At 42.1% G+C, this 24,572-nt stretch overlaps 2 protein-coding genes across 3 annotated transcripts in view; one reads left to right on the top strand and one right to left on the bottom strand.

The window, feature by feature from the left end:
- Fbxl13 (F-box and leucine rich repeat protein 13) overlaps positions 1-24,572 on the top strand; it is a 216,205-nt gene that overhangs the window by 89,508 nt on the left and 102,125 nt on the right. Inside the window, exon 9 of the mRNA XM_028890932.2 lies at positions 1,083-1,212. Within this exon, the coding sequence (XP_028746765.1) occupies positions 1,083-1,212 (130 nt within the window). The remainder of the gene's footprint in view (positions 1-1,082; positions 1,213-24,572) is intronic.
- The window catches only part of Lrrc17 (leucine rich repeat containing 17), a 34,654-nt gene continuing 20,535 nt past the window's right edge, over positions 10,454-24,572 (bottom strand). The window contains exons 3-4 of one of the 2 annotated variants that reach the window (XM_028890927.2): positions 16,599-16,754; positions 10,454-11,285 (exon numbers count right to left, since the gene is read on the bottom strand). In XM_028890927.2, the coding sequence (XP_028746760.1) occupies positions 10,888-11,285; positions 16,599-16,754 (554 nt within the window). In that variant the 3' untranslated portion in view covers positions 10,454-10,887. The other variant, XM_037203564.1, reaches the window with a different exon arrangement.

Below are 24,572 nucleotides of genomic sequence, written 5' to 3'. Positions count from 1 at the left end.
ATTGATCATAGTTTTTGCACTAGTAACAAACAGCTGCAATTTCAGCGCAGCCTGTACTCTGGGTGCTGAGCAGGCGCTTTACCCACGGCACAGGTGTTGCCCTTGTTCTCATTTGACAGGGGAGAAAATGAGTTAGCTATATAATCGCTCGCATTAGTAAGTGGCTGGCTTAGAATTACAACTGTCATCTGGTTGACCACAAAGTGTGCCCTTAATTACTAAACATGAAGGAGAAACCTGTCACCCGCCGTCTGCTCTCCAGCTTCTTTTAAAATGGAACCTTGAGTTCTGTCTGAGAATCAACTCTCATCAAAAGAATGACATCAGGTAACATTCATGAAAACAGTTTATCATTAAATTCCTAAGTAAATGATTTTGTCCCTGGACTGAGTTAGAATGTAGCGTAGTTGGGCTGCATTGGTTTAGGCATTCTTTTGCTGTATTATGTTCTTTTGCCCCAAGTTCACCTCCTGCCTAGTGTTCTGCTGCATGCAGTCTCTCCATTTATTCAGTCAGTCTCATCGGAAGTCATGAGGTCATCTCCTCTTGCTAATAAAATTCTGCTCTTCATTCTTTTATATATGCATGTTATTGTAAATTCTTACAGGTCAGGGTAAATACTGGGTTGACTGATAACCACAAAAGAGACTTAAAGAGTACTTTCTGTTACAAATTTTCTGGGCTCTCCCAGCTTTTTGATATATGAGATTTCACTGTTTTCCACTTTGTATGTCTTAACTCACAAAGAGACCGAATGCTGTATGTACATTGAGTTCAGTGATAGAGTGCCTGTCTAGCATGTATGGGGGTTTGATCCCCAACTTGAAGAAACGTGTTTAAAATTTTTATTTGAGTGCACTTTGTTTTTCATTGGCCAAATCCAATACTTTTGGAAATGTGTTTTACAAGTATAGTCTTTATTTTGTGAAATTTGAGTTTTAGAGAACTCTAAACATTTTAGACTCCTTTTCTATTTGGAAATGACTCCATGAAGAGCTTCTAGTATTTGATGCTTTAAAATGTTTAAAAGTTTTATATGAAATAGATCTGATTTCTTAATGCATTTTATTTATCCCTTTTAGATTGATTTCTCCACAACGAAAAACATTGCAGATAAATGCGTAGTGAGTACTTTGCAGAGGTGGCGTCTAACCGTGCTACGCCTGAACTTTCGAGGCTGTCTCTTCCGAACAAAAACTCTGAAAGCTGTCAGTAAGTATGCTCACACCAGTGGCCTGCCTTGCTCTGCTGTGCCCAATCAAAGCGAGAAAAGCATTAAGGGGAGACTTCAGTGTTGTTAGGTTGTATGTTCTGGGAATTTGACCTTTGTCCATTCTTCTTGATCACTTTTTTCTTTTGTCTAGACTTCATGTCTGTATGATCAGTTTGTCTGCTAAAACTGTAAGCGTATATCCCCACTGTAACAAAGCCCGACACTAGGCAGGAACAGCATTGCCTACCCTCCTCTTCAGACCATCATTCACTTATGGAAAGGTTCCCTACTTTGTCAGTTTTTCAAAAATTACCTTGACATGCAATTTAAACGTGAATAGCATTGGCATCACACTCTTCTGGTCCCCATTTTCTCCCACTGTTAACCCTGGAGGTCTTAAAATAGGTTCATCTTGCAACATAAAGAAGATCATGCTGTTTGCATTTTCCTTTATCTTCAAAATTTTTCTGTGTCACTCACTGCATATAGATTTACTAAATTCTTTTCACTGACTGTAAAATAATCTTTGTGTGATAGATGTGTCGTAATTTCCTTACCTGCTTTCTTGTTGAGGGCATTGAAGTCATGCCAGTTTTCCAAGGCCACTCTGTGCTTGCGCTGTGCTCTTTGTCTTTAATCTACATGTTCTTTGAGATTCAGGTTTTTACTCCCCATATATATTCCCAGAGAAAACAATAGATTTTAAAACTATTTAGCCAACTGATTCCAGATAGTGAGAAAAAAAATTACATATATGTATTTAACATCTTACTTTGGAAAAGTATGACAATAGTAAGAGAGTGAGTCAAGTTACAGTGACAAACACACACATTTGTACCCTGTATATAACATAAATATATATGAAGAATTTCAATGTGAAAAAAATATATATATCTTAATTCTTATTTTGAGACAATTGCAATGATGTATATATGTTTTAAGGACATATACACATGTAGTAACATAAAAGGCATGCATGGGAATAGAACGCTCCAAATACATGATGGGGGAGGGGAGAGGGGGGAGGGGCAGGATGTGTGGAGCAAACAGGTGAAGCAGAGGAAATGCATAGGAGTTCAGCTGTATCTCTACATTATTTTTTTTTTATATAAATAAAGACATAAGTAGAAAAATAACTCATTAGATTGGCTTGCTGCTGGTGCTGAGGACAACTGTAGCCCTGTGGACAGTTGGATTGTACTGGAACGTGCTAAATGTCTTCCTGTTTTCATGTCCATCATTTATTCCCTTCGGTGCCCAGGTAGACAATCACGTGTTATTACTATGTCTGTTCATTCCTATTCTTGTGTCTTTCCCCCTATTTTAATTTTGTTGCTTAGAACCCCGCTTTGAAGTGTTGAAAATGAGCACAGATATGCAGCTATCTGGCCTGATACTTAGCACCCTTTCTTATACTTTTAATGAGAATAATATTAATATTATCACACTCTGTATGATATGCCCATACTAAGCCATAGCATTCCAGGCTATGCCCGTGTAAGAATATGTTATCCTTGCTCCCACAGAAGCCATTCCCACGTTTGCTTCTCATTCCATCTGGTCACATCAGTCTCTGGTTCTTTTTAAATTTTTATTTATTTATTTTTGGTTTTCTGAGACAGGGTTTCTCTGTGTATTCCTAGATGTCCCTGGACTCACTCTGTAGACTAGGCTGGTCTTGAACTCAGAGATCCACCTGCCTCTGCCTCCCAAGTACTAGGATTAACAGCATGTGCCACTGCCTGGCCAACCTCTGGTTCTTAAGGAACCACTTATTGAGGGATATATTAAGGCAATTCCACATGGTTAAAACGAAGATTTATTTTGAGGGATAACTTACAACAAGTAGAGAAATAGGTTACAGGGTCTGGGAGAGGTGAAGCAGTCCAGTGGTGTTCTCCAGAGAACTCTGATCGGTCTACCACCCAACATCCAGGATTACCAGAAACCAAGAGAGCTGGCACATCTGTATCTCAGGTCTTAAGGGCTCCTGTCTCAGCCCCGCCTCAGGGGCAGGCTATAGGTAGGCATGACAGTTACCGGAAGTCTCACTGGGGGTAGTACTTCCAGGTCAAAGCTGGAACAGCTACCCACTACAATCACTAATTTTTGATGCACCAAAACCCTTTCTGATTATAGTCTAGATTTTGTTTCTTGTTTCTTTGAGACAGGGTTTCTCTGTGTAGCCCTGGCAGTCCTGGAACTTGCCATAAACACCAGACTGGCCTCAAACTCAAAGAGATTCACGTGCCTCTGCCTCCTGGTTGCTGGGATTAAAAGCATGTACCACCAAGCCTGGTTCATATTACAGATTTTTGGGAAAAGTTCATTATTTTAGAGTTTAGGCTGGAGAGAGAGATTGAACATCTCTTTATTCCACCGTTTGAATTGATTGCTTTTTGTAGTCTTTTAAGAAATTGGTTTATACATTTTACATCCCAACCACAATTCCCCCTCCCTCCTGTTCTCCCATTCTCCCCCACAAATCCACTCCTCCTCTGTTTCTACTTAGAAAGGGGCAGGTCTCCCATGGGTGTCAGCAAAGCATGGCTTATCAGGTTGCCATAAGACTAAGCTTCTCCCCTTGCATTTAGGCTGGGCTAAGGCAATCCAGGATGAGGAACAGGTTCCCAAGAGCCAGCGAAAGCATTAGGGACAGCCCCTACTCCCACTATTAGGAATCCAAATAAATCAAGCTGCACAACTGTCACATGTATGCAGAAGGCCTAGGTCAGTCCCAGCAGGCTTCCTGGTTGTCTCAGACTGGTTGGTTCAGACTCTGTGAGTTCTTTTGAGCCCAGGTTAGTTGTTTGTGTGGGTTTTCTTGTGATATCCCCACCCCTTTATCAGGATTCCCTGAGCTCATCCTGGTGTTTGCCTGTGGGTCACTTCATCTGTTCCATCAGTTACTGGATGGAGGCTCTCTGATAACAATTGGGGTAGTCACCAATCTGACCACAGGCGATGTCCAGTTCAGGCTACCTATCCACTGTTGCCAAGAGTCTCAGCTGGGGTCATTCTTGTAGATTCGTGCAAGTTTCGCTTGTATCCAGTTTCTACCCCACCCCGAAAAGCCCCATTTCCAACCAACCATCTCTTTCAGTACTCTCCTCCTCCTCCCCAACCCGATCCCTCAAGTTCCCATGCCCACCTGTCCCCAGTCCACCCAGGAGATCTCTTCTACTTCCCCTTCCCAGGGAGATCCATGAGTCCCCCCTTGGGCCCTCCTTGCTACCGAGCCTCTCTGGGTCTGTGGATTGTAGCATGGTTATCCTTTACTTTACAACTAATATCCACTTATGAGTGAATACATACCACTTTTTTTAGTTCCATCCATTTGCCTTCAAATTTTCTTGATATCATTGTTTTAATAGCTTAGTAATACTCCATTGTGTAAATATATCACATTTTCTTTATCCATTCTTTGGTTGAGGGGCATCAGATTCAGACTATTACAAATAAAGCTGCTATGAACATAGTTGAGCAAGTGTCCTTGTGGTATGATTGAACATTCCTTGGGTATATGCCCAAGAGTTATATCACTGGGTCTTGAGGTAGATTGATTCCCAATTTTCTGAGAAACACCACATTGATTTCCAAAATGCCTGGCCTTTTTATAGTCTTAAAAATATATAAAATAATTATAAACCTTACTCTCTCTGCCTCTGTTTCTGTCTTACTATATCCCTCCACATATATCTCTATACATACACATATAAGAAATATATATTGAACTGGGTGTTGGTGGCACACGCCTTTAATCCTAGCACTTGGGAGGCAGAGGCAGGTGGATTTCTGTGAGTTCATGGCCAGCCTGGTCTACAGAGTTAGTTCTGGGACTGTCAGAGCTACACAGAGAAACCCTGTCTTGAAAACCTCCCCCCTCCAAAAAAAGAAAGAAAGAAAGAATGAATGAAAGAAAAAAGGGAAAGAAAGAATGAAAGAGAGAAAGGAAAGAAAGAAATACACATTGAAATATACTGTTTATGAAATCTGTAATTTTTGAATAAAGAAGGCAGAATCAGGGAGTAATATTTCCAGTTTCAGTTTGACTTTCGATTTTGATGACAGCGGTAGTGAACACAGTAATGAGTTTCCGAGGAATGTGAGGATAAAGCTCTAGAAGTTCACATTTTTGTTTTGTTCTGGTCTCAGAGGAAAGTTTCAGACTTTCCTAATAAGTAAGATCATTATCTGTGGCGTGCGCCTGATGTTCTCGACCAGTTTTCCCGTGAGTGTGCTAGGTTTATCAAAGGCGTCACCTCTGTCACTTGCTGTCCACCTCCGCTCTGTTAACACAGCACAGATCACACCGAGTGCTGTTTGTACACCGACTACTTTGCATTTCCTTTTTCCCCACCTCAAAGGAAATAAGAGCTAGTTTATTTTTATTCAAATAAGAATGACTGTGGACCAGGAACACAGGTATGAGTTGCCCCAAATAACATGTTCCCTGGAATTGGTTACCTGAAATTTTATAATCATTGAACAAAAGAAAGCCATAAATTGAGGCACGTTAGTAGAGAAATCAGGTAGGCTGGTTGCAACAAAGTGGGGTGTCACTGCTACAGATTTTAATGTTTATTGTTTTTATTAGCACATGCCAATTACACATGGTAATGGGCCTCACAATAGCATTTTATATGTGCATATGATCTACTTTGATCATAGTTACCCCCATCACCTCTTGCCCAGTGATCCCCTTCCTCTTCCTAGTCAATCTGCTTCTATGCTCATGTCCTCCCTTCCCCACAGCTGCTTTTCTAGGACCAATCTTATTCACACATCATGTATTTTCCTTTTAATATACTGTTGCCTTTTATTTTCTAACATTTTCTAATGGGTGTTTGCATGTACATTTTTAGAGGAATATTAGTCTTTTGCTTTCTTTCTTGTGATATCTATTTGGTGTCCTTGTTTGGATAATACTGGTGTTAAAGAATGAGTTCAGGAGGAATTCTCTCTCTCTCTCCTTAAAGACTATGAGAAGGGTTAGTGTCACTTATCCTTTAAATGTCTGGTAGAACCTGCCAATGAATCCATTTGGTCCTGGGCTCTTCTTTGTTGGAGGCTCCTTGTTATTTATTGCCAGTCTTTGGTTACTATAGACCTATTTAGACTTTATTTCTTGAGTCAGTTTTGATAGTTTAAATGTCTGAAAATTTGTCAACTTCCTGTAGTTGGGGTATAACTGTTGATAGCATTTCCTGTAATTGGGGTATAACTGTTGATAGCATTTCCTATAATTGGGGTATAACTGTTGATAGCACTTCCTGTAGTTGGGGTATAACTGTTGATAGCACTTCCTGTAGTTGGGGTATAACTGTTGATAGCACTTCCTGTAGTTGGGGTATAACTGTTGATAGCACTTCCTGTAGTTGGGGTATAACTGTTGATAGCATTTCCTATAAATGGGGTATAACTGTTGATAGTATTATCTTAAAATCCTTTTTATTTCTATAAAGTTGGCACTAACAAGTTCTCTTTCATGTCTTGTTTTTAGCAATACTATTTTCTTGTTTGTGTTTTTTCTTGGTAAGGCTAGTTTATATGTTGTTAATTTTGTTGTTTCAAGCAACCAATTTTTGGGTTTTAAAGATACACATAACATATAAATTACCAATTTAACCCCTATATGTATCAGTTCTGTGGAATTAAGTATCCTCACATTGTGCAGCCATGACCACCTGTCCCTAGAACTATTCTGTGAGAGAAAGCTGGATCTCATCACCCATTAACCCCCGACTCTTCACTTCTCCTTCCCCCAGCTCCTGACTATCACCCTGCTTTCTGTCTCTACGGATGTGCTGACTCAGTACTCCATGTGAGTGTAATAACGGAATAGTTAGAGTCTGGTGACTAGCTCATTAGCATAATGTTTTCAAGCTTCACCCTGGGTTACAGCTGTGTACATGCACATGAGGTGCTTAGCTATTGTTGTAGACATAAATCATGTTAGTTTTCTGTTGCCGGTACAAAATTCCTGAGGTGAATAAATTAAAAGAAGAAAATGCTTATTTTCACTCATGGTGTCTGGGTTTGGCTGGAAGTTCTCCCACCTCCCAGGGGTGCCACGTGCTGGAAATCAGACCTTTATAATTGGCCTTTCGGAAATATTGAAGAGCCAAACTAAAAGTTTTCAACTCTTTTGGTTAGGTACTAAGAAGTATAATTGGTAATTGTATAGTGAGAGTATATTTAACTTGGTAAGAAATCACTGAACTGTTTTCCAGGGTGTCAACACTCCTTTGCATTCCTAGGACCGTGAACAAGGGTGCCATCACTGTCCTGGAGTTTGGTCATTCTCGTAGGTGTGCGATGGCATCCCACTGCGGTTCTGTTTCCTTGATGGCTTAGACTCTTTTTGTATGCTTACATTTGCATCTTTTTGGTGAGGTGTCTATTAAGGTGTTGTGTTTATTTGTTGACTTTTGGAGACTGGATCTTGCTAGGTTGGCCTTGATCTTTTGGTGATCCTCTTGTCTCTGCCTCTTGAGTACTGGAATTACAGGCATATACCACCACATCTAGCTCTGTTAAGGTTTTGGGCCCGTTTTAAAATCAGCTTGTTTTCTTATTGGATGTTTCAGATGATGGTTCATTTTCTAATGTGTCATGTAAATACACTATCCCATGGTGTGACTGGCCTTTCCTTCTATTTATCTTTTTAAACACAGACACAGCTATAATCCTCTCTTGATTTTTGAAACTTACTTCCATGTAAAGGCTTTCTGGTGTTTAGGACAGGCCCACTGAGCAGTTTGGGATGGAGAGAAAATAAGCTACATTGTTAACATGATTATGTAGAGTCCAGAGATCTTCAGATAATAAAAATTCTTGGGCCAAATTCTCTCCTCTGCAGTGGGTGTATTGACTGTGTTCATTATATCAAATGATGACTAGAATATATGAAGCTGATGCCTGTGTTGGGATCAAGATCGCCCAAGCACATTTTCTTAATTTAAGGGATGTTTGTGTATATTTTTAAAATATAGTAATTCTTGGCCCAAATATCTTTATTGTAGCAATAATTAAATAGGCAAATCTGACCAAATCTTTATATTATTTTTAAGGAAGCAACCTGTCTCAATTATTGTGATTTTTTTAATTTGTCACCAATGATTTAATAAAACCAGTAACCTTGAGTATATATATATATATATATATATATCCTGAACATAAAGGAACATCCAAAGTCAGTCTATGGGGTAACTGTTAAGTAAGAACTTGGTAGTACAAGAATTGACTGTGGTTCCTTGAAGCTCTGACTTGGAAATGAGCAAACCTTATGCTTTCAAAAATATAACTTCAGTTAAGGCTTTGAGCAATACCAACATTCCAACTCACTTAGCTTTGAGATGTTTGAGACTAATTTCTATTATAATGTGTTCCAGAGCCTATTTCCAAATACATCCCAAGGGATGATGTTGGCTATGAAAGTCAACCAATAAAATCCCCTACTAGCCTCTAAAAATTGAAGCAGGGAACAATTTGGACCCTTTTCTGAATCATACTCAATCTGTTCCCCTCCTTTCAATCCTCCTGCCAGCCAGTGAGGTAACACCTGGGTTCTCTAACACCAGATCTTGACTACTTGGGGTCCTCATCCTTACTGCTCTACCTGGAGGCCCATGGACAACAATGAATAAATCCATTGAATCTCTTGGGCAATGTTGTAAAGCTAACAGATGTCTTTGATGACTCCTAGTGTGTAATGTGGGATTTGCATTTCCTATAACCAAACCACTGGTAAATTTGGTAAGGTGTTCAGACCCTCACAGCCACACAGATGCCCCAAACCAAACCAGCACCACTGGTAGCTACTCTGGCTTTCCAAATATTGCTTTCCTATGCATATTAATATAGATTCAAATGTCTCTCTTGCCAGCTACTCTCATTGGTGTTGTTGGAAGTGAAGGCTTAATTTCCCTCACATCTGCTATTTTTTTGGGGGTGAGGGCAGGATCTGGTTCTGGAAATTCTGATGCGGGTAGTCAAGGGCAAGGGCCATATTTCCTTGCACAATAGAAAGAGTTTGCATAGCTGCCTCCTGCCAGCTGTATGGTTTTGTCCAAGTTACCCGACCCCCCTGAGCTGTGGATTTCTCATCTTTGAAGGGCAGATAACATTATGGTCCTCAGGGGGATCATTACAAGAAGAATATGAGAAACTTTTAGTGCAGTGCTCAGAATCTATTGGCACTGTGTACAGTACTCAGAACTATTTATCGTATGCCATCTTTTGTGCTTGTGCAGTTTGTGTAAGAATTAAGAATGACCACTTGCTAAACTTTGTACCCATTGTCTTGAAAGAGAAATGAAACTATGTTCTGTGTGGGAGGAAATTCACTCAGGGTCCATGCACATCCTCGGTGTGGTTTGCCTGGTGTGTGGAGTATCACTGGTCACTGGTGTGCCATTTGATGAAGTCAGATTTATTTTCTCTGCGCACAGCCTCTTTTACTGGCTGTTTTCTAGGTGATCTAATTTTAACTAAAGGCCCAGACTGCAGGGATCTCTTGACTACCCATCCTCCCTTCAATTGTCACGGATAGTATATTTTTTTGCTCTCTTTTTCACTCCAGATTTTGACCCTAAATCCTAATTTTATGGTCCTTGCCCTGTTACCTTAGGAGGAAGTACTTGGGTGACAGACAAGTGGCTGCCAGACATGGATGAGGACAAGTGAGCAGTGTTGTTTCCACATTTACTGGTGGATCTAGGTCTTCAGGGCTTATGACTCTCACCATCTACCCAGGCTTCTCAGAGCTGTTCTGAACAATCTCTCATACTATAAGTGTCATATTCTCTGTTGCGTATTGTGGCAGTTTTATTTAATCAATGAGAAATGATTGAGAGCTGGGTTTGCCAGAACCTTACTCTAGAGCATATGGGAATCCAAAATGCCAATCTACTTGACAGTTATGTTGTCTTAAGCATTAATAACAGCAGAGGGTTGATAGGATTTGGGGGAGACAGTTCATTGTGACTTTTCCTTTTGATCACTTTTCAGATTGTATAAGGAGTTACAGAAAGACATGTAAAAATGAAACTTGTGGCCGGCGGTGGTGGCACACGCCTTTAATCCCAGCACTTGGGAGGCAGAGGCAGGCGGATCTCTGTGAGTTCAAGGCCAGCCTGGGCTACCAAGTGAGTTCCAGGAAAGGCGCAAAACTACATAGAGAAACCCTGTCTTGAAAAAACGAAAAAAAAAAAAAAAAAAAGAAACTTGTTTTTTTTTTCTTAACTTTTATTTCAAAAAGCCATTAAAAACATATGCAAGACACTATGAAATTCTAATATCATATTAAGATCTAAGTCCCTCAGGTCACCAGTGTGGAATAGTTTGGTTATTTTGAGAGTGTTTCTGGTGATGTAGCACAGGTGGGCATCATCATCCTCCTGCCTCAGCTTGAGGGTTGGAATTACAGGCATGTAATTACTAGTCCTGGCCCACTGTGGAATCCTGTAATCAGAGTCTGCCCACAGAGGGGTATATAAGCAGAATACAGATTTCCCTAGATAACTAAAATTACCACAGCGTAGTAACAATTAGGAACTAATCAAAAGAAGCTTTTGTAGCTGGGTAACCCTGTATAAATAGGCATCACAATTGATCAAAATGTAAACATACGGTTTTCCAACACCAGCAAAGCACTGGGAGGCTAGTCCCAACTATCCCACTATGGTGATTCTCACTCTATGCTTCTTTGCTGTGTGATCTCTGTGTATTTTTTCCCATTCATCGTCCTCTGTGTCCTGGTCAAAAGTCTCAGGGTACACTGGCAGCTTGTCTTTGGGACATTCTTCATAGTAACTCCGAACGTATTTCCCCACGGACCACCCTTTGTATTCTTCCGGTGTTTTGCACTCCAGACCATTATAATGGACATTGTAGTGATGCTTTAACCAGTAGTAGAGGTAGTGGATACTGTAGTCGCATCTCCAAGGGTTATCTCTGAGCCACAGGAGTTTCAGAAAGTATAAATCTTCTAACACTCCGTAGTCAAAGTTCTGTAGGCTGTTGTTTGATAAGTCAAGCTCTTCTAGGTGTGTGAGCCCTAAAAAGGCAGCTAGAAACAGAGTGTTAGCCAGTGAGCAAGGGGAGTGTACACGTGTACCCCATGTGCCGTAAGGGCAGCCACAGATTTCGGTCAGAGGCTCAGCCCTCGCTGTCACAGCTGCTCTCCAGTACACGCGCAACTCCAAGGGCTTTCTCCACTCCTTGAACTGTCTTGAAGTCCTTCTGAAGACTGGACAGGGCCTATCAAGGGATAGTACTTTTCATCGTGATGCTAGTGTGAGGACAGGAAACTAACTTTGCCGGGACTTTGCTTCTAGTTACAGACTACTTCCTGTCATAAATAAGGAGGAATAGCATTGTTTGCATAAAGACCCTGAGCTAAACCACATAGTCACCCTACTAACAGGTGAAATTATGTGATTAAAAAATGCACTGTGGCCAGGCAGTGGTGGCGCACGCCTTTAATCCCAGCACTCAGGAGGCAGAGGCAGGTGGATCTCTGTGAGTTCGAGGCCAGTCTGGTCTACAGAGTGAGATCCAGGACAGCCAGTGCTACACTGAGAAACCCTCAAAAAACAAACACCCCCCAAAATGCACTGTGAGGGCCTCCTACTTGAGGACTAGCTGTTCTTATTATGAAAACATGAGCACCATGAGCAGAGTCCACCAGGTCCAAATGTAGACGAGGGTGCAACTGCTCTCTGACTTTGTCATTTGTGTCTTTGCCTGTGATTTGTATCATATTCTGTTGTAATGTTCATTCAGTAAGAAAAGTGCTATCTTCCACACTACTTCTGTGGAGAGGATTTCTGGGTTGGGAGTTTTTGATTCTTAGTGTGTCTCCCTACTAAACATATGAAGAAATTCAAAAAATGAAATATAACTTTATTTAAACAAAGCTTTTCCTGGATTATGTAGAACAGTGTGTGATATTTTATTTGAAAAAGTCAGTTTTAAGCTAGTCTTTACAGTTGATTTTTCTGGAGCCTGGGGAAGGCCTGCAAGAGGTGTTGATACCGTGCCATTTCTGCCCAGTGCTCTGAATGTTCCAGAAAAATTCATTTTTCTGGTGTACATTTTCTGTGCTCACCGGGAAGATGCTGCAGAGGGGCGGGGCGTGCTGCACTGTAAGGGGGTGCACTAAGGTAAGACCTTAGTGCAGGAGAGCAGAAGCCGCCACAGCTCCCAGTTACTGGTAGATTCTAAATGCCTACAAAATGATCTTTTCCAGTTTAGTGGTGAGAGTCTGTTTTTGTAGAGTCCCAAACCAAATAATTTCTACCAACATTTTAAAAACATCTGGTTGAATTTGGTAAGTGGTGGTAGCTATCAGAATTCATACGCATTTGATTTAGCTGGATGCTGAGTAATTAGAACAAGATAACACATAACAAAATAAAACAACTTTCCAAAAACAAAGAAATGTACACATAAAGATTAACCACATATTCTAGAATTTACAGGTCACTCCTGACTTCAAACGTTTTGTTTCTATTTTGAGCATTTCACATTACTCTTTCAAAATGTCCTTGTTAGAACATAGTTTCCTTATTTTGAATCTGGAAATACGCTTCATTCCAATACTATTAACTATTTTCATATCACATTTTCTTAGACAAAACCCAAACAGGCCACTTTCTATTTTTGGACAGAGCAAGGACTGAGGAGTAGGGACCAGGAGACAGATCAGTTCTTGAGATGATAGTTCTGAAAACCAGGCATTTTGAGGATCATCTGCTGGCATTCTAATATCAGACTGTCACAAATTCAGTTCTCTTGAAACTAGTCAGTGCTCTGGACTGAAAGCACATGCAGATGAATATTCCTACGTTCTATTTCAAACAAGCTATAGTTGTTGTTAAAGCGTATGCATGTGGGGCCCCTGGGAGAGCTAGTTCTGTTTATTGAAGGAAATAATACCCCAGTAGGGTGATTTCTCTCCTTTTCGCTACTGTTGCCCTGCCTGCACTTTACTGGACCATCATCTGCTGCCCCACATTTGCTCACTAGGCAGCCTTAATTCTTAAGGAAGTCAATGGGTACTGCCTCATTCCAAGCATCCCAAAACACAGCAGGTCTTTTACTTTAAAAACGGGTGTAGTTCATTTTGTCCTATTCAAGTTCTAAGACCCATTTTCTCTTGTTCTAAAGGACTTAGCAATAAAAGTACTTGGCACTTGGTTCAATACATACCTGTTAATGAGAACGCTTCCCTTGTGCTGAATAAACAAAGGGAAGATGGAAGGAGGGAGAGAGGAGTGCTCTTTGTATCCCATAGTTCTGTTGTGATTGCCCCACTGCTATAGCACAGCGTTCACTGCCTTAACAAATTTAACCAAGGCTGCATCATACCTGGCATTTTTGTTTAGCAAACGATTTTAACAAAAGAGTCATCTGCGTCCTTTGTGTGCATGTGCGCATTTGTGTCTGTGTGTTGCTGGGAGTTGAACCCGGGGTCTTGCACTTGTTATGCAAGTGCTCCACCACTAAGCTCCGCCCGGCATCCTGCCATTGGCATTGTCAGCTAGAGCTTTGGATGACAGCATTAGAAAGGAATTAGATGCTTGCACAGGGATCCTTGTTCTGTGGATCTATGGTTCTCATGGGCCACAAGAGGGTCTCTACCTCTGGGTTCCTCAACCTGTGGCCTGACTTTGTAGAGACTGTATACCAGTGTCTGATATGAACATTAATATAATGACTGTAGGAAAGAAATGTTTCTTTATTTACTATGAAGAGGAAATTGCTTTTAATCTTGCCATTCAAAGTGCAATTTGTGTACAGGCTAAGGTAAGTGTTGCAACTGTTGTTCCTTTAAAAATTTAAGTTATAATTTTGTAATATTTAAACAATGTATTAATTCTGAAATATGCCTTTGTGCCCCCAGGATGCTCATCTTCAGCTTTCACTTGGATCACATTTGAATCGTGGAGTTCTACTAGTGCTTGTGTTATTACTAAGGGAAGCAGAGGGGCTGAGGAGACAGCCCAGAGGCGAAAGCGCTTGCTCGCCAGGCATGAGGACCTGAGCTGGCTCCTCAGAACCTATGTAAAAGCCTGGGCAGGGTGATGTAGGCCTGTAGTTCCAGTGCTGGGGAGCTGGAGACAGAGGGTCTCTGGGGCTCGCCAGGCCAGCCAGTTTATCCGACTGATGAGCTTGAGATTCAGTTGACAGACTGTGTCTCAAAAAACAAAGGGCAGAGTGACTGAAAAAGACGCTGCTGTCAAAGTCTGCCTGTACACACACGCATACCCACACAGACACAAAGCAAGTGCTCTAGTTAGTTTATTTACATAGGAGAAACTATTGTACTCAAAATGTTTCTAGTATTATGCTGCATTATTATAATAAATATTATATTTATAAAGGATCATTTTAAAGCTGGGCTTTTTAGATAGAAAGCACACTGCAAAGGCACAGGTGTGTTCTACCTAGTCAGTGTCTCAGCAGCCCTGGCCTGTCCAGGTCTAGTGTTCACTTAATTTGCTGCGTTCATTTTTCTCCAGAGGCTTTGCTTGGCAAGGGAGAAGAGAAGAGATTCAAAGGGCAGAAAAGCGAACTGATCTCGATCTAGGAGCATGGCCAGTGTGTCCTGCCCTGATCTGAGCACGTCTTATCTGAATTTATGAACCCGGCATTTTGCAATTAGTTTTGAATTTATACTAAACAAGTTGGGGCTTAACAAATGTCCCCAAAAGTCAAATATGAATTTCCATTTTCTCTATTTTTTTTTCTTTTTCTTTTTCTTTGTTTTTCGAGACAGGGTTTCTCTGTGTAGCTTTGCACCTATTCCTGGAACTCACTCTGTCACCCAGGCTGGCCTTGAACTCACAGAGATCCGCCTGCCTCTGCCTCCCGAGTGCTGGGATTAAAGGCGTGTGCCACCACCACTGCCCAGCCTGAATTTCCATTTTTAAAACCATTACATGTTCAGTGTGTGAATGACCCCTTGCCACATATGCCTGTCTTTAATTTTATTATATTTTCCACTCTGTGTGTGTGTGTGTGTGTGTGTGTGTGTGTGTGTGATGTATGTACATGTTCATGTGGGTGTATGCACATGTGTGTATGTGTCTGGAGGCAAAGGCCAACATCAGATGCCTTCCTCAGGCTCTGTCTTGTTTTTGAAACAGAGATTCTCACTGAACGGAGACACACTTATTTGGCTCGAGCTGTTGGCCTCCCCTCCTCATGCTGTGGTTATACACGTGTGCCACTGCACCCAGCTTTGATGTAGATGCTGGGATCTGAACTCAGGTCTTTGTGCTATGCAGCAGTCACTTTACCAGGGGGCATCTCTTCAGCCATATTCTACTTCTAAAAATCTACACAGGTGCGAGAGTGTGCACCTGTAATAGGAGCATCTGAGGAGTCGGGTGTGAGAGTGTGCTCCTGTAATAGGAGCCGGGTGTGAGAGTGTGTACCTGTAATAGGAGCCGGGTGTGGGAGTGTGCATCTGTAATAGGAGCCAGGTGTGAGAGTGTGCACCTGTAATAGGAGCATCTGAGGAGTCAGGTGCGAGAGTGTGCACCTGTAATAGGAGCATCTGAGGAGTCGGGTGTGAGAGTGTGCTCCTGTAATAGGAGCCGGGTGTGGGAGTGTGCACCTGTAATAGGAGCCGGGTGTGAGAGTGTGCACCTGTAATAGGAGCCGGGTGTGGGAGTGTGCTCCTGTAATAGGAGCCGGGTGTGGGAGTGTGCACCTGTAATAGGAGCCGGGTGTGAGAGTGTGCACCTGTAATAGGAGCCGGGTGTGGGAGTGTGCACCTGTAATAGGAGCTCCTGAGGAGCCAGGGCAGGAGAAGAAGAATTCATGACCAGTCTGGGCTACATTGTGAGAATCCCTCCACTCCTGCTCTGTATATATATCTACTCTACAATGCTTTTGTTATCTGAGCTGACGGAGTAAACATTGATTAGTACTATGTAGTCAGTGCCCTGCATCTGTCAGATTCTATATTTGCAGATTCAACCAACCACAGATAAAAATAGCTGACAAAAATGTATCTGTTCTGAATATGTAGTGTGTTCTCACTAGACTTCTCTTATTATTCCTTACACAATATAGTATAACAACGCTTTATATGGCATTTTGTTATACTAAGTATTATCAACAAGTGATTAACTAAAGTCTTGGAACCATGACCCTGGACACCAAGGGATGACTAGATAGTACTACACCCTTTGAAAGGCAATATTTTGGCACATACTTCTGAGTGCCAAACAAGTCCTATTTTAGTATCATGCTTAATTAAAACTCATGCTTTTTGAACTTAGTTTTTGTAACTAGATGGTGTTACTATAGACGTTGCCGTAGAAGAACACTCTCAGCACAATTACCAGGGGCACGCCGTGGGACTTACCAGGATCTATGAATCCAATGCCGTTGCTGCTCAGGTTTAATTTCTTTAGTTCATGAACATCTTCAAATTCCTTGGCTCGGAGCTGGCTGATTTTGTTGTATGACAAGTCAAGCTTAACAATGTCTGGAGGGATGTTGCTTGGAACTTTCTTCAACTCTGGAAAAATGAAGTGTTTAGGTTACAAGTTTTTGGCTCCTATTTTCTATTAAGGCCATAAAGCTGCAGTGCCAGCTTAGTGGGGGAAGAGAGAGCGGGAGGCAATCCCCAGGGGGAGGGTCAGAGACGCGGAAGACCCCCCAGGTCACAGCTGAGGCTGCTGAGTCATTTGGGAAGCAAAGAGACTCCATCCTGGTGACCCGAGATGCCCATCAGGAAACATTTTGAAAGGCTGGGCCTGGCAGTGCACGTGGGGGACAGGGGCCGGAAGATTGGCGCACATTCGAGGCTGCACAGGACACAGTGGGTTTCAGGCCAGCAGAGAGCTGCAGAATAAGACCAGGCGGAAAGTAAAAAGAGAGTGTGCTGGCCAGTTTCTATCACTTTTACACAAATGAGTCACCTGGGAGAGGGGCCTTGATGAGGAATTGCTTCCATAAGATTGGTCTAAATGCATGTCTGTGCATAGAAATTAATATAGATTAATGACTGATGTGGAGGGGCCCAACAAACTGGGGGTGGTGCCACTCCTGGGCAGGTGGTCCTGGGTTGCTTGAAAAAGCAAGCTGGGCAAGCCATGGAAAGCAAGCCAACAAGCAGTGTTCCTCCACAGTCTCTGCTTCCGCTGCTGCCTCCAGGTTGACTTTCCTCGATAATGGATAAACTCTCTCCTTGCTTTTGGTCAGGGCTGGGGGAGCTCTCAGGGAAGCTGCTGTCTCCCTCTTGTTCTTTCTCTCCTAAGGAGTTGCCGTTCTGTCCCGGATTCATGTTATCCATCATTTTAGGCATCCCCTGCCAACAAGTGATCTCAGGCTCTACTCTCATAAATACCACACTCATGACCTTCTGATCTTTCAAACCATGGCAACAGGCCCCTAGTTTTCCAGGAGAAAAACCCAAGGCCCCCAGTGGATGCCTAAAACAACAGATAGCACCAAATCCTGTACACACATGCCTGTGGGAACATTTACTCTGTGAACTAGGCACAGTAAGGGATCAGCAACAATGTCACACAGGAAAATAGAGCAATTACAAGTTTGCTTTAATAAGTTGCTAAAACCTTACAAGTTGTTTATTTCTAGAATTTTCTACTTAATATTTTCAGTTCCTGGCTGACCATATGTAAACTTAAATTTAAAAAGAAGAAAAAATAACACAGGGAAAGGAGGCTCTGTGTCTGATTTCTGATTTCGTTAGATGCTGTAAAATTCATGCTTGCTTTGCCACTCTGACTCCCTTTTCACCCACATGGTTCCCAAGTCCTTGCGATGGGGTTCACTCTGGCACCCCCAAAGCTTCCTGCTCCAGCGGTAACCAGATTCTCAGAAGAGCAAGCTAGCCGCAGCAGCATGCCAGCAGGAGTGGGTCATCTTCTCAAAGGCAATAGGAAATCAAGGCTTGCCTCATCTTAGCTTCTGCTCCTTATGTTTCTCTCATGCTTTTCAGAATTTGTTAATCACACTGACATTACAATTGCCATGAGACTTGCCCTTCCTCTTGGTCTTTTGCAAGACTGAAGAGGCCTGGATTAGTTTTCATTAGGGTATCTATAGCCTATGGAGGGAGAGAGACTTGTTTTCATGAAGGAAAATCGGAAGCAGCAATAAAATGTCCAGACTGACTGACTTCTGCAGAGTAGGGTGGCTCAAGGGCTTTCTGAGAAAACAGAAATTCTTAGAACCAGAAACTGTAAGCCACATTTATGAAATGTGGTTTTCCCTTATCCACACTGCCTCTTTTGGTACAGAATAGTTGAGTTGTGAATAGTTCCAAAGAAATATTAATTAAACACAACAACTCTGGGATTTATGATTTCTTAGCCTCAGGCATATTTACAATCATAGTGACTTGGACCTTGTTTTTATTTTCCTCTTAATGGCCCAGATGGCATGGCCTTTGTGTGCATGTGTGTGTGTGTGTGCGCGTGGGCGCGCGCGCATGTTCTCCGAGTGTACATACTTATGCCCGTGAAAGTTAGAAGTCTCCCTCAGCTGTTCTTCCTCAGGTGGTGTCCACATCTTTTGTTTTGAGGCAGGGTTTGTCACTAGAACTTGGGCTCTCTGATTAGCCTAGGTTGGCTGGGATCTGCCTGTTTCTGCTTCCTTAGAGCCGGGATTCCAGGCATGTGCAACCATACCCAACTTTTTACATGGCAGCTGAGGATTGAACTCAGGACCTTATGCTTTGTGGCAAGCACTTTCCTGACTGATCTATGTTCCCATCCTGGTCTTTAATGGGATGTTATTGGAAGTTCATTCCTAGATTCCTTAATGCACCCCTTGGAGTCTTACTTCCTGAAATTTCTTTCCCCTTCTTGTTGGGCTCTTACTATCTGTTCTTGATCTAGGTACTCTTAATAAAATTAAATGAGGAGAATTGTACAAGTGCCATTATTATCCTCATTTTACATATGTGAAAATGGAAGAACAAAATAGTTAGATCATTTGCCCATAGTTACATGGTCACAATCTAAACATGCTAACCTAGCACTTAAGCCACGGCTGCTCTGCTGTCTATCTGTGCTAGCCTTCTGTTTCATCTGTACTGATACCTGGCCAGAATCCCCCGTGTAACACACATGTATGTGGGGGAGGAAGCGCTAACAGGCGGAGTCAGGAAAGCACAGACCGTGTCCTTGTCACCAGAGGCAGCACTTCCTCAGTTCTAGAAAGAACTTGCCTGCTGAACTCCTATCTACTGGACCGGACTTGAGGGCAGATCACAGAAGAACCTCAGGAAACAAGCTAAAGTGGGTTAGCCACAAATCAACGGGCAGGAAAGACGTTTATAAAAATACCCCGAAGCCCCACTTAAGCAATGGTTTGTGGGTGTTAGAAGAAGAATACAAATTGTAGAATTAACTTTGGAGTTGTCAGCAAACTCCTGGATAAAAATAGCATCCACAAGTAGCAGGAAATGCAAACCAAGAGTTTTCCTACCATGACCTAGAAACAAACAGGAAAATTGCGTTGGTTATGGTGACGAGGGAAAGCAGATCCTTCTTTTGCCTTGAACGTGAATGAGGATTACAAATTTGATGCAAAATATGTGACTTTGATAGAGAGCAGACAAATACACAGTTCCTCACACCAAAGCCAAATTTCATCAATGTCTCCTTTCTAGACGACACTTCTGGAGGACCATATGGCACCCATATTTCACATTTGCCACTAATCAAAACATTTTGAGGTTGGCGAGGGAGAAGGCTTAAGGTAGGGTCTGGCTTTGAACTTGCAATGTGACTTGAGCAAGGAAGGTTTTGAGCAACTGATCTCTGTGTTTCCATCTCTGAGTGCTGGGTTTGCAACTGGGGTCACATTCTTGATAAACACTTCAATAGATGCTGTATCTACCATCAGCTCTTATGAGCTCTGCCCCTCCTCCAACCAAACCTTACCATGCAGAGGAAATTGAGAAATTTTCTCCACATCATTTTCCCCATTCAGTAGGCTTTTGGTTGTCAGCAACCTCAGAACTAATTCGAAGACTTGGTAGTAGTTAAAGAGACATGCATTAGCTTGTTTATTAGGAATTAAAATTTCTTAGTTATTATTGAAATCAGGGGCAGTATTGTGGCCCTAATGTCAGAAGCACCTGAAGGCAATTTACCTATATAATTCTTCCCAGCCCTCAAAGTAAAATTGGCAAATTATTTTGGTAAAAGCAGAGCTAAAAGTAGTTTTAGAGCTCACACTCTGTGTTCTTGGCAAATCCAGCTATGTCAATATGGCATAATGTGCCTTTCAACCAGTCCCACTCTCATTCCCTTTGAAAGGCTGAGCTTTTTGGCAAAGTGCCTGTCACTCAGTGAATAAAGCTATTATTTATTTTATTTTTCCTTTTTTTTTTGCTGTCAGATGTTTAAGCAAAACCAGTGATCTTTGAGGTCTATGTGGTTGAATTGGCACAAGTCAGTATCCTGCACAAATCATCTGAGTCACTGCTGGTCTGTTGGGAAGGCTGAATTCCCTCACTGCAAGGATCCACGACACAGGTTCCCTGCTTGCATTCACCATGTGGTGTTCTTGTGTAGAGCTCAGGAGGAGGCATCAGTACTGGGAGGGAGCATGAGTGAAATCTTGGTGTAGAGGATGCACCCCTTCTTGAAGGAAGGGAGAGTATTGCATGGTGCTGCATGGCTGAAATGGTGCATTATTGCTGTCTTGGTGATCTCTAAGGACAGCTTCGATGTACCCAGCTTTGTCGTTTATGACATGACATTCATCATGTCGATTATGGCAGCACTACTTTAGGGCTGTGAGGAATAAGTGACTGTGTGTTTAACCAGTGGCTCTTGGTCACGAATGTCACTGCTAGGTCCCCCCTTGGTGGCATGCTTTAAATCTCTTGAGAGTCTATGTTGTGTGTAACATGTATAGTATAGTCATCAAAGGCATCGGCACACTCCAGCAGGGGCCTAGAAACAGACATTACTGAGCATTTGTAGTACTTGAGATTTGTTATCCATATATAGAACAAAACAAAGAACTAGAGTAGATAAAGGTTGTCATATTTGAATTCTAACCACGATTTTCAACTGCTGTGCACTTCTGTGGCTGAAGTTGATTAAGTTACTGCTTTGAAGGAGCAAAGAATATTATCACCCAGTGCCCAATGCTGGACACTAAAATAGGAGTTTAATAGGCTTTTCCTTATAAGAATGTAACTTGCCGGGCGGTGGTGGCGCACGCCTTTAATCCCAGCACTCGGGAGGCAGAGCCAGGCGGATCTCTGTGAGTTCGAGGCCAGCCTGGGCTACCAAGTGAGTTCCAGGAAAAGGCGCAAAGCTACACAGAGAAACCCTGTCTCGAAAAACCAAAAAAAAAAAAAAAAAAAAAAAAAAAGTAACTTAAAACAGGAATGTATAATAAAGAAAAAATGAAAAATAAACAATGAATGGAATTGATAGATTTATGTAAACCATAGGGAGAGGCATTTGTACTTAATTATGAGAAGACTTAATTAGCCTTTATTTTATAATCTAGAATTAGAGGCTCTGCCTGGTGTTGGGGATGGAGAAGGTAGTCAACAGATACAGAGGTAAAGATGAATGGGAGGAATTGCTCTGATGTGCTAGATTGTAGCATAAGCAAGACTGTCATTGTACATTTCATGTAGCTAGCAGAGAGAATATTGAATGTTTCCAGCATAAATGATGCATTCGAAGGTGGTGGATAAATCAGTTACTCTGAACAGATCACTAAACATCATAGTCATGAATTAAAATATTGCATTGTATCTCACAAACACGTAGAATTACTACCTCATGGCAATTAAACATTTAAAAAAAATGAAAGTATGGGCTCTGAATTTTACATAGTCATTAGAGGGACTTGGGTTGTCCTTTAATGTATGACTCAGTGTTCTAGGTGCTAAATTTATGTGTAATGAAACTTTGTTCATATTGGTTCCCTGCAGTTTTGTAGCAAAGAGGATTAATTTGTGGGGTATTTTTGGAAGATTATATTTAGGCAACAATAAGTTGCAAAAGGAAAGCAATAAAATATGTTTTATAGCTGATATTTGCCAAGAGAAATATTTTATGGGAAAAAAAGACAAAATAAGAACCTTGCTCATTGGTGGGGTTGGTAGTGGTGGCAGCCCAAGAGTCAGAAGCAAGTAAAGTAAAAACGGAGCATGGCATCTTTATCTCTCACCTCTTTTTTTTTTTTTTTTTTTTGAGACAGGGTCTCTCAGGCAGTGGTGGTGCAGGCCTTTAATCCCAGCACTCAGGAGGCAGAGCCAGGAGGATCTCTATGGGTTTGAGACTAGCCTGGTCTACAGAGCGAGATCCAGGACAGGCACCCAAAACTACACAGAGAAACCCTGTCTTGAAAAACCAAAAAAAAAAAAAAAGGAAGAAAGAAAGAAAGGAAGGAAGAAAGAAAGAAAGGAAGAAAGAAAAAGAAAGAAAGGAGACAGGGTCTCTCTACATAGCCCTAGAGACCAGGCTGGTCTCAAACTCATAGAGGTCCACCTGCCTCTGCCTATGGAATGCTGGGATCAAAGGTGTGTGAACCCACACCCAGCTTAACTCTTCCCTCTTAGAGCACAGTGTAGTCTTGCTGTAGAAGTCCCATGTGTCTTTTATGTGGGTGGTATTTTTCTCAGATGACTGGTGGGCTCGATCCTACTTACTCTTTGACACCCAGTGTAGCAAGAGCAGATTTAACAACCCTGAGGGCAGAACCTCAGGAATACCAGGTACTCTCGCCAACCTGTAATCTAAGCAGTGCAAAAGAAGGCACCAGCCCCGTGCTCACTGTAAAGATACCACAGACAGTCCACCCAACCTTGGTACAGCAAGACTGCACCCACCGAGTGCTGGAGAGTTCTCTAGTGTGTTCCTGTGGTGGTGGTGGTGGTGGTAGTGGTGGCTCGTTTGCATGTGGTCAGATGAATTCTGGAAGACTGCAAGCACTGGCTTGGGAGACCAAGGTTCTTTGCTTTTTCTTTAACTGTGAGACCTTGGCCGATTGATGGGACCTCCCGAGCTTCATTTTCCTCATCTCTTAAATGGGGATACCAGCCTGAAAGCTGACTGCATGGGTGCAAGGGAGGGTACCTGGTAGTTGGTAGGTTTTCAATTAGTGAGCACTTTCTCCCAAACTAGAGGAGGCCAGCCTGGCCAGCCCCAGTTATTATCACGACTCCGCCATGACTCCTGTGAGTGCACCTCTCCATGCTACCTGGCTCAGGCTGATTTGACCAGATGCCATTTCAGAGTCAAGAAGAAAGTGGCAAGCTCTGACCACAGCTTTGCCAAAAGTGAACAAATTTATTCTTGGATCCAGCTGTCTAATCTTGAACACTAATGAATTCCTGCTTTTAGCCTTCTTGAGAGGATCTGCCAGGATTCCTTTCAACTGTCCTAATCTTTTGCCCTGAAACAAAACCTCCTAAGATAGACAGAAAACAATTTTAATATGCTCAAACTGACTCTAATCCAAGGACATCTGGCTGTAACTTAATGCTACAGATAAATGATTACAGCATGCCAAAAGCAAAGCACATCCACATTGTCATATGGGCTGTTATCATAAAGAGATTAGCAGTTCTTGGATGACTCTGCGACAGTGCCAGTCTTTGCTGTCACATCATAAGCGTTTCTGAAATTTCCCATCTGTTTTCTTAGTTTATGACTTTATATGTGGAGACCTCGCACAGCACTGCACAAGATTGTGTAGGATATAAAGCCTACCATCGATTTACAGACAGTAGGTAATAGTCTAGAAAGTTCCCCAGTCTCATAAATCCTAGACTAAGTACTTGGAAATGACTTAATTTTGTTCACTCTGGATAACTTGAGAAGAATTAAGATGTCTGGTTCTATCAGCATTCATGAGAACCTTGAGACTAAGGGGCTGGAGTACAGAAGCGTCATCACACTCTGCTGGCTTCCGTCTCAGTGTTCCCCCCTAGCCCACACTCTGCTGGCCTCCGTCTCAGTGTTCCCCCCTGGCCTGAGCTGTGAGTTTTCTTCCCTGGACATTGTCTCCCCATAGATGCATGGATTTTACTTATTTGGTATAGGTCAGATTGTGTAGAGGACATCTGCACTTGTAGCCAAGATATATTAGAATCACGATGGAAGGAATTCCTAGCTGCTGTAGCTTCCCCTGAACCAAAGAACCGGCTCTCATGGCTAGCCCTGCTGTTTTCTTTGTATGTAAATATTTACAAAATGTTTTACTATGTATGTGTACAGCACATGTGGGTAGGCACCCATCAAGGCCAGAGGCATTGGGTTGTTGTGAGCCGCCTGGTAGAGGTGCTGGGCATTAAATTTGGGTCTTCTGAAAAGCACTACGTGCTCTT

This window comes from Peromyscus leucopus, chromosome 3 (assembly GCF_004664715.2).
Source record: "Peromyscus leucopus breed LL Stock chromosome 3, UCI_PerLeu_2.1, whole genome shotgun sequence".
In the NCBI taxonomy this organism is placed as follows: Eukaryota; Metazoa; Chordata; class Mammalia; order Rodentia; family Cricetidae; genus Peromyscus; species Peromyscus leucopus.
Note: the sequence above shows the minus strand (reverse complement) of the source record. Positions and strands in the feature narration are given on the sequence as shown.